General features: G+C 35.3%; 1 protein-coding gene and 1 long non-coding RNA gene across 2 annotated transcripts in view; one reads left to right on the forward strand and one right to left on the reverse strand.

Moving 5' to 3' along the window:
• The window catches only part of PLA2G4A (phospholipase A2 group IVA), a 120,283-nt gene that overhangs the window by 62,321 nt on the left and 46,804 nt on the right, over window positions 1-11,158 (reverse strand). Inside the window, exons 4-5 of the mRNA XM_006907728.3 lie at window positions 7,812-7,960; window positions 7,052-7,165 (exon numbers count right to left, since the gene is read on the reverse strand). Of these exons, the coding sequence (XP_006907790.1) occupies window positions 7,052-7,165; window positions 7,812-7,960 (263 nt within the window). The remainder of the gene's footprint in view (window positions 1-7,051; window positions 7,166-7,811; window positions 7,961-11,158) is intronic.
• Window positions 1,478-7,865, forward strand: LOC107195403. Its single transcript, XR_003045072.1, has 2 exons — window positions 1,478-1,865; window positions 7,599-7,865. It is a non-coding gene; the product is annotated as an uncharacterized LOC107195403 (long non-coding RNA).

The following is an 11,158-nucleotide window of genomic DNA, read 5'->3' on the forward strand; positions in this document are numbered from 1 at the left end:
TTTTTTTAAATGTATATGATTTTCTCTTTTTCTGATAACACTAAAAACTAGTATTTATTATTTATTATTGAGATATCTTTGGCATTTAACATTATATTAATTTTAGGTATATAACATAATGATTTGATATTTGAATACATTGCAAAGTGATCACCATAGAAAATCTAGTTAACATATATGATTCCTTAATAAAACAAAATTAGCATTCACTACCAGGAATCATCTCATCAATCATCAACCAAGAATTCAGAATAACTGGGCCCCCCAACCCCCCAAAAATATCCCTGATGGTATTATAAGATGTGAAAGATAAAAAGCACACTGTTACCCTTGTAGCCATGTCCATTCTACCACACAGTTTTCCTCCTTACACTTGATCGTGACCTCTCTTTCCTTAATTCAAGATCTCTTTTCCTTATGTGGACTTTGGAAATTCTGAGAGAGCTGAGTAATCAGATTTCCTTGAGCGCCAAACTGAAATACTCTCTTTTTCTCCAAATGGGAATTTCTCAGACTCTAATTTTTCTCTTTTTGAAATTTCACTTACTTTTGTTTTATCTGCCTGAGCACTTTCCAGGTTTTCTGTATTTCTCATAAACGCATTAATTTATCCATTCATCTAAAAATGATTCAAGTGCCTAATGCATGTCAGGCTGGGTATGCAATGGTAAATAAATTGAAAATGTTCTACTCACTGAAGAAATCTAGGTCCAGTAGAGGACCCCAAGGACATGAGTGCATTCTAAAATGCCCTGTAATTTAAAACTTATAAATTGCAATAGTGTCAGAAAAGATTCACTTATGTTTCCATGGCTAGTATCCTCATCCCCCAAAATGCATTCTCTCTTTAAGCCAGGAAGTTGAGCTACGTTTGAACTCTGCTTGGCATCAATCTGATGGCGTTCACATCTTAACCAAAGACCTCCCAAATTTCTTACAAAATTATACCGTTTATTTTTTCCCTCCAAATTGCTGTCTCATTCACTTAGGTAAACTGTGGTCTTTGTCTTCACACATCAATATGGAGTTTTCCAATGAAATTATACTGATACTATCTTAACATTCTGAACTCCCATGTTTTCAACCTTTGCCACTATCTCTTTTTATAGAACTACCTTATTCATTTTCAACTTTAATAGGAAATAAGCAATAAAAAATATGATCAGCCAAATTAAATACCACAGAAGCCATGAGATATGGCAATTTTTAAACAATAACACTAACTTCTAAATAAAGATGGCAAATTAAAAACACGACTCTGTACCCTCATGGAACTCATATTCTACTTAGATAGATAAGAAGCAAGATAAATAAGTAAAAGATACTTGTGTTAGATAGTGATAGTGATAAGTGCTAATAAACCAGGGAAGGAGGAGAGGAGATTTTATGTATATATATATATATATATATACATACATACAGGCGTGTGAGGGAGGTTGCAAGCACAATTTAAAAACTATGGCTAAGAGAAGCACTTCTAATGATATCTGAGGACAGAAGTCTCTCTGAGTAGAAAGAAAGATCCTGAAGGAAAAGCTTGTCTGGCATGTTGCGTAGCAGCAGGGAGGAAGGTATGACTGGAACATAAAGAATTGTACGGAGAGTGGTAAGAGTTGAGGACCGAAGCAAAGAGGGGTGGGGGGTACAGTGAGTCATTGTGGGTTACAAGGGGTATCAGTGGCTTAAGCTTGCCCTTAAAGGAAGGATGTAGTTAGATCACTAAAGGGAGCGGAAGGCAGTTCTGGTAGAGAGAACATCCTGAGACTTTGCTCATACTCACAGAACTACACAGCAAAGCGTGTTCAGGAAACGGCGTCTAGACAGGTGTGATGGAAGCAGAGCATTCGTGCGTGAGGGAAGAACAGGTACTTTGGGCTCAGACCACAGCAGAGCTCAAATTCAGTTGTTGGAATTTGGATGTTATCTTACTGACAGCAATGAGTCATGGGAGATTTTTGACCAGGTGATGGAGAATTTAGAGCAAACAGGGGTTGGCTTTTTTTCCGCAGAAGTGTTAGTAAGAGAAAAGTCAATAGGCAAAACAGAAAATGTTTGATATTGAAAATAAAAAGTTGATGCAGCTTTAGCAGACTGCTTCTGTGGAAAGTGATGAATACTGGGTGACTTGAGGAAAATAAGTGTAGCAACAGCTTTAATGTGTCAGCCAGAGTTGAATGGAACGAGTGCTTAGTGGCAGTGGAGATCGGCTAAAGTTGAAAAGCAGGAACTTACGATGATCCTGAGACTATGATCTATATCATTCAAACCAATTTTAGAACCTTTTTTTTTTTTAGGAGAAAACCAGTTTTAGGGCTGGGGTCACCGTTTTTGTTTTCCAGCTAGCAGGTATAAAATCTGGGTTAGGTTGTGTTTGTTAGAGTCAAAAGTTTAGAAAGCATCAGAGTTGACATTTGAGAGAAACTGGTGAGACTGGCTGCTTTTAACGCCAAGCTCAGTGTCAGGTGGCCTACGCCTGGGTTGGAATGATGATTCTACTTATTAACTGTGTGATATTAGATTTTTTTTTTCTCTTTGCCATGCAAAACAGTGTTATAGAAGGTAGTATCTACCTCTTAAGGTTGAATTATGGTTAAATGAGTTAATACGTGGAGAGTTTTAAAACAGTGCCAGGGCTTAAGCACTAAATAAGTTTTAGATATTCTCATTATAATTGTAATCGGTTCTATTTAACTATTTGTCATGTACTTCACGACACTGACAATTGACTATTAAAATTACTTATTTGTTTGAACTTACTGACCCAAATCAACTTATTTACATATAGATAGAGCCTACAAATTTAGTGATCATTTGTTTCAACACGGCTCAAAAGTGCTCTGGTCACCCATTACTGAATATATCAAGTGTGGCTTTGGGTTACATTATCCCATTTTAAGGTAGAAAGATATAGTGTCTTCAGAATTTAATGTTTTGTGTAAACAAAGTAGTTCACTTCAAGAAAACTATGAAAATACTAAGGCTTTAAAGTAAGACAGAGAAATATTACACTTCTTTATTCTCTAGATAAAGTAAGTTTGTTTTGGCCAATGTTTTGAAGAAGGTGGGTAGCCTCTAAGTTTACATAGTATGGTGTTTTTAATTTGCCATCTTTATTTAGAAGTTAGTGTTATTGTTTAAAAATTGCCATATCTCATGGCTTCTGTGGTATTTAATTTGGCTGATCATATTTTTTATTGCTTATTTCCTATTAAAGTTGAAAATGAATAAGGTAGTTCTATAAAAAGAGATAGTGGCAAAGGTTGAAAACATGGGAGTTCAGAATGTTAAGATAGTATCAGTATAATTTCATTGGAAAACTCCATATTGATGTGTGAAGACAAAGACCACAGTTTACCTAAGTGAATGAGACAGCAATTTACCTAAGTGAATGAGACTGTCTGCCACACAGTAGGTACTCAATAATTATTTGCGAGATGAGTGAATAAATGAATGAATTCTTTTTTATAACTCACTGTACATATTATATATACTTTTTATTTGAGATTTAAAATTAATATGTAAATATTAAACTCTAACAAATAGGCTAAAGTATTTAGAGGTGAAGCATATTGTCTGCAATTTGTTTTTCAGTGCATCCAAAAAGTCGATGGATGGATAGAGGAGACCTATGTGGCAAAGCAAATACAGTAAAACGTTAATTGTAGAAACTTAGGTAGTAGATATGTGGGTATTCAGTGTACAAATCTTTCAATGTATTACATGCCTGAAAATTTCTGTAATAAAATTTGGGAAAAACATAATGTTTTAGAAAGGTCTTCCCTGACTACATAAACTTTAGTTGCCCACCAACTGTTCTATATTGCATTTCTCTATTTTATTTTCTTCATAGTATTTATCACTAGCTGATGTTGTGTTGATTATCGTTTTACTTTCTGTTGCCTATTTACCTCCCCCATTAGAATGCAAGCTCCCTGGGAACCAGGAAATCATATATCAGGTCCCCTGCTGCTTGCCTATCACCTAGAATATCACATGGAAAATAAGTGTTTAATAATAGCTCTTAAGTAAATCAGTAAATAGATGCCTCATGATACTGCGTATTATATTAATTAGCCATTTACACATGAATGTCTACTTTCCAAAGCGATTATTAATTACTTAAAATTGAACTGTTTGTAGCCTTCTTAATATTTAGGAATGTTTTAGGTGCACAATAAAAGCTTAAATTCTCATAATAAAAAATAATCCATTGGCAGATATTTTAAAATTACATATAAAATTTTTTATTGTTGCATTATGATTATTTTGTTTCTATATCTGTAAAATGGGGGGAATTGAAAATTCTGGGGTGAAAATGGTCAAATGAAAAATAAGACAGTCTTCCCAGATCACAGAATTTTGTTATTAGAAAGGATCTTAGAAATAAGTTAACAGAAACCTTCATCGTAGAGATGAAGAAAATAGGACTCGGAAAAAATGACAACTCAGACATCCTAGAGGGATGTTGGTGACAGAGACAAAAGGAGAGTTGAGGTCTCCCCATTCCCAGTTCCTACCCCGAGAGGGCAGAGCAGGCCCTTTTGGAGTCTGGCATCTCCATCTTGAGGCTCCTGCTTTTTCCTCCAGCTGGCTCCTGGCCACAGAAATCTCTATGTTGACTCAGTATTAACTTTTGGATGACAAAATTTTGAAGGAATTTTTACTAATAATGTCTTGGCTTGCAGCAAGTGTACTCCCTTTGCCATATCCAAGTGATTTTTACTAGACCCGATTGCTGTAACCATCAAGAATTGCTTAAAAATCTCTTCTCTCACAACCTCTGTGAACATTGTAGAAAGAAGACTGTCCTCTTCTGAAAGAGGGATTCAGAGATGAGGAGAGGCTGGGCGGCTTGCAGAGGGCACAGCACATGACCCAGGGAAGGGGAAGGGCAAGGAGCTGCCCAATCAGCCGTCACTCATTCACCTTTCTCCCCACTCCCATCACAAGTCCCTGACTCAAAGAATTGACATTCGGATGAAAACTGCAAAGGGCTGTTAAGAATGGAATAATGAAAAACAGCTGGCCAACGGTTTTCTCAGGCACAGTAAGGAAAATAATTACGTCAACTACTTTAAATTCAGGAATGTAGAAAGCCTGGGGGTTACACACCTAACCATAGGAAATGACAGGAGAAGAGGAAATGCATGTCTTCCTACAGCATCTTCTCTTATATTCAGCCTTTGTATCACAGACCGAAGGGCAGGGGAAAAAAATTCTTCTTTGGAAAGGCCAATCTATGTTTACAAAGCTGTCAACAAATGTTTATTGAGAACTGACCCCAGCAACATGCCACAGGGTAAGGTCTGTAAATGCCAGCCTTTGACCACTTCTAAACTTGACCCCACTGCTCACCAACATGTACCTGCCAAGCCCTGTAACTCGCCATGCCCCAACTTGCTTTCTTCTTTCAAGACTCCATGCTTTCGTAGTTTCCTCTGCCTCGAATGCTCACAACTGCTTCTCTGCCTGCTGAAATTCTACTCTTTTCTCAAAAACAAAAACATATATATAGTGCTTCATATCTACCAGGCAATGTTGTAAGCACTATATATATGTACGCATACATTTATATGTATACAGTATTCATATATATATATTTCTATAATCAATTATGTATTTAATATTAAATAAATTGTATATTTAGTAAATATTTGGCTAAGTAATATGTAACCCTCATTTTATATAATAAATTTTATGAAATTACAATTAAATATGTAATTATATTTAATATATGTATATGCAATAGACACTATTTTATACATACATTATATATGTAAATCATAATGACTCTCCAATGAAATATCATCTCCATTTTAAAGATGAGTAAATTGAGGCACAGAGGAACTGTGATTTCCCCAGGATGAAGCAGACCTGGACTTTAAATACCAAAGTGCTTTGCTTCAAATGCCAAAGTATTAATCATTGTGTTCACTGTTTAACCTGTTCAAAACCAGCTACTGAAACAGGGCCACCCCCGCCTCCTTTTACAACGCAATCTGTCTTTATTCTGATTCTGTCTTCCCACTGCACTCTGCACATACCTCATTGATATTTACTTCCCTGTGTGGTGGTTTCTTTTCATCACATGTATCTACCTACATCTACTTCTCATTAAGCAGTTTAAATAATTCAGTCCCAATTAATACCACAGATGGGTTAAAAGGAAGAAGAGGTCATTTAGTATGATAATGGTCAGGAAGGAGGTGAGGGTTAAGAAATTGGTAGGTTTGGGTGAGCGGAGGGATTTAAAAACTCATTCAAAGGATGAACAAAATACAAGGTTCCTCTGAACAAGAAGAAATGAAGACATTTAAGCCTTGATACCTCCTGGCCCTCAAGCTGTTTATGTTTCTCACTATAAACTACTAACTTAGTTTCATATAAAAAAATTCAAAATCCAAAGAGTTGGGTCTGTATAAATAATTTTCCTAGGGTTTTATTATTCCTGGATAAATTACTGAAATTTCAGAAATGCAGCAAACCTAGAAATATGAAGTTAACAATAACCTCAAGACCATTCCTACTGCATTTTTACTGCTTCGGCCCTAACTATTTGAGGATCACTTAAGACAGAAATACTCCTCTACACAGGCTTAATTTATTACTGAACATGAAATTGTAGAATAGCTTCCTCATTCCAACAATTTTCTTTGAGTTCATCCACTCCTTCTCTCTCTCTGTACCATTCTTCTCAAATTTTATATCTTCCTTCATCCTCCCAAATGTTTTGTGTTCAAAGTGCTGATGAGGTCCAAAGCCATTGCTTAATCTTAATGTTATCATTTGAAGCAACAAAAGAGATTAATGCCTCAGTAGTATTTGGTGTAATACCTCAACCAAAGTTTATAGATATCAGAATAATAAAAGATTAGGACAAGAAGTAAAAGGGAAAAAATTTTTTCTTTAAGAAACAAAACATTCTTGTAAATACATGCATAAATATAAATATAAGTAAACAAAATTTCCAAGTGTCAAACCCAACTTTCTGGAATAAAAAATAGATTTTATCTGATATAAAGTTGAAAATTAATTCTGTTGTGTTACATACTTGGTTGAAAATAAAAGGAACCTCTTTCTTCTCTCCCACTTTCATAAAAGATATGGGAAATGTTGCTGTCCCCAGAGTTTCATCCATGACATAATTGGCATCCATTAACGTGATCTATAGAGAATAAAAGACAGATCATGAGTATCAAATTTCCCGTGGTTTTGGAAATAATATCTAAAGTCTCCACCACATGTAAAAAATGAAATTTCTCAGATGATAGATAACAGTCATTTGAGAGTCTCAATATTCAATCAATAACAATACTTTGTTTTTATCTTTCTAAATACTATATTTTCAACTAAAATAATAATTAATTTTTCACTTTCCCAATTAACCTACTCATTATCATGTGTTCAAAAATGAAAATTATCCCCTCTCAAGGGAAATGTTATTTTGGAATATGAGAAAGAAATTAATGTCAAAAAATCCCCATGCAACTATTTTGACAAAGATTTATTTTAACGTATTTTAAAGGCAATTGAAAATATTTTTATTTTATTATACTTGGATCTTCCTCTTTATAACAGAAAATATGTTCTCTCCAAAGCACACGGAGAATATAAAAGAGTCTTCCTAGCTCTGCCTAACTCCTGCATTGACCACCCACATAACGTGATGTGCACCATCTAGAAGCTGGTCTACTACGCTGCGCAGCTGGACTCCATGACTGAGAGGGGGAAAAAGGCAGTAAAGGGATGAACTCAAGCACTGGCCTCAAATGAATGATGACCATCTAACAGTCCGCAAAGTCTTCACTTACCTCCAAAACATTTTCCTGATTTGGGTCCAAAATAAATTCAAAGGTCTCATTCCACACGGGGTTTATGTCATTATTAAAGTGTCTTGTTCTCTTCCTGCTGTCAGGAGTTGAGGAGATGAAAAGTTCCACGTAGGGGTCTGGAGTGTCAACTATAGACATTAAACACAGATGGGAAGGAGGCAAATGTGACTCACAGTTTCTAATTTGTTTTTATTAATATGTGTTGCAGTAACATATTCAAAATATCTGAGACATGATATATATAATAGAAGAACATCATAGGTTATATACTTTTTATATATTATATCTCTGATCTTCGTAATGGTCCTACGAGAATCATTTATTAGGTGATTTATTTAGAATTCCTCTGTCCTCCTCAGGGGCATGTTCACCGAAGTCAACATCTCAGTCCAACTACTAGACAATGATTGTAAACTCTCACCCAGCTAATTACAGCATAACTGTCACCCAGGACTATGATAGCGACAAGATCATGGGTTCGGGATCATGATACTTGTCTACATTAGAAAAAAATCCCAATTACTTTATTTGTCAAACAAAATAATGAGAGTCAGTGTGAGATAAATATAAATGTACCACCTAGTATGGTGGTACAGGCTGTGCACTGAACAGCTCTTAGAGGTGGGATTTATATTAGTAATCAACATATATTTCTGCATTTATTATGGCAGTATTCAATGAAATGGAATAAGGTGTCTCAAAGAAGTGACAGCTTTTTCTATTGAAATAAAGGTCCTTTTGAATCGGGGCATGATATGCGTGCCATTTTAAATAGAAAGAAACAACTGCAAATAAAAGAACTACTTAAAATTTCTCCCTCTAAACATATACTTAACAAGGCAACTGACCCTGAGCAGTGAAAATATTGATCACTCCCTTGTTAGTGGTTCTACTGAATCCTTCATCATCATATAGCATTGGGCATACTATATATTATGGATGAAATTTTAATCTGTCTTTTTCTACAAGACTGTCAACACTTGAAGGCAGAGACCAAGTCTTGCTCATCTTTATATCTTCAGAACCTAGCAACTATCACAATATTTAAGGTCTCCCAACGTAAGGACTCAACTTTTCTCTTTAACATACCCTTTCCCATTGGCCATTATAATTCATAACCACAAAAACCAATAATTGAATAATGATGAGGAGGATCTCTGTTAAGCATTTTACACACCTTGATCTCATTCAGATCTCACAAGTTATTTGTTTTAGTGAGGCAACAGGAACTGAGAGATGTTAAGCAATCTGTCCAATGTTGCACAGCTACTAAGTATCAGAGCAAGACCTGACTGCAACAAATTGCTTTCCCAGGCTTGATCTTCATTTGAATCTTTGAAGAAGTAGAGGGAGAAGTTTGCTTGGGCCAAACAAAAAAGAGAAAGCAGAAAATAAAGTTCCCTTCTGGCTTTCAAAATTTTGGTTGAGAAATAGCTGACAGTCTTATAGGAGCTCCCTTGTAGGTAACTAACTGCCTTTTTTCTGCTTTTAAGTTTCTCTTCTTGTATTTAACCTTTGGCATCTTAATTATGATGTGTCTTGGTGTAGGCCAATTTGGGTTCATCTTGTTTGGCACTCCCTGAACTTCCTGGATTTGTATGTCTATTTCGTTCTCCAGGTTAGGAAAGTTTCAGTCATCATTTCTTCAAATAGGTTCTCAGTCCCTGGCTCTCTCTTTCCTCTTTCTGGTACCCTTAAGATGTGAATGTTGTTAGGCTTGACATTGTCCCAGAGGTCCCTTAAGCTATACTAATTTTTTTAAACTCTTTTTTCTTTTTGCTGTTCAGACTGCGTGTTTTCTGCTATTTTGTCTTCCAAATTGCTGATTTGATCTGTTTTATCTAATCTGCTGTTGATTACCTCTAATGTATTCTTCATTTCAATTATTGTATTCTTCATTTCTGACTGGTTCTTTTTTATAGTTTCTATGTGTCTTTTTTTTATGTGTATTACCTCTTTGCTGAAGTTCTCACTAAGTTCCCTGAGTATCCTTTTAATCAGTGTTTCGAACTGAGAGGGTTGGGAAGCTGGGTGAAAATGGTAAAGGAATTAAGAAGTACAAATTGGTAGTTACAAAATAGTCATGGGGATGTTAAAGTACAGCATAAGGAATATAGTCAATAATATTTTAATAATGATGTCTGATGCCAGGTGAGTACTAGACTTATCAGGGGATCATTTTGTAAATTATATAAATGTAAAACCACTATGCTGTACACCTAAAACTAATATAAAATCATATTGAATGTCAACTGTAATCAACAAACAAACAAACAAAATAAATAAAGAAGTCTTTGGCAGAAAAGAAAAGTGAAGTTCCTTGGGAGGAACCAGAAAGGAAAAGAATGCACAAACTAAAGTGGCATATGTCAATCAGTGATATAACCATCTTCTCAGCCAACTGAGACTCTCATTAGGTCATATGCTTTAACAAATTATCACTCGAACAAAATGATTAAGACAACACCATATAACAAGAGGCCAACACTACATTTATATCTCAAAACATCAACAGACCTTTTTCAAAAAAATTGAAATCCAGTTCAAAGCTGTCATTTTGGATTCTTATTATAATTTTTACTTTTAAATAATGTCAATATGCTAAAATTTTTGTTGAGTGATAGTTTTTCTAGTTTCTCCTTTTCATTAGCAAGAGACTTCAAAGTCAAGATGTCAAAGGATGCTGGGCAGTGGAAAACCACTGACAGCTCTAAACTTTGATATTGCAATCTACATCATTGCTAATCTTTGCACTCTAAGAAACATCTGTAGCAGTGACAGACACTGCAGGACAAAAGAAGTTTTAGGAAGCTAGTTTAAAATTGGATTATGATAATCACATATCTCAGCTCACTTTCTTTACACAATCTATGATCTTCATTGGCACGGTAACACATGATAGTTCTGAAAAGAGAAAGCAGTCCATTTTTTTAAATTAAGTTTATTGGGGTAACGGTTAATACAATCATATAATTTTCAGGTGTATATTATCATTTGACATCTGTATATTCCATTGTATGTTCACCACCCAAAGTCCAGTTTCCTTCAGCTACCATATATTTGATCTCTTTTACCCACTTCACCCTCCCCCTACCCCCTATATTTGACCTCGTTTATCCTGTCTACCTTCCCTTACCTCTCCCACCCCACTAGTAACCATTACTCTATAGTCCTCTGGTAACTACTAGTCTATAGTCCACGTCCATGAGTCTCTGTTTGTTTGTCCTGCTCATTTGTTGCTTTTAGGTTTATATCCCACGTATAAGTGATATCATGGGATTTTCAACTTTTTCTGTCTGGCTTATTTCGCTTAGCATGATTATCTC

Source organism: Pteropus alecto, unplaced genomic scaffold, assembly GCF_000325575.1.
Source record: "Pteropus alecto unplaced genomic scaffold, ASM32557v1 scaffold101, whole genome shotgun sequence".
NCBI lineage: Eukaryota > Metazoa > Chordata > Mammalia > Chiroptera > Pteropodidae > Pteropus > Pteropus alecto.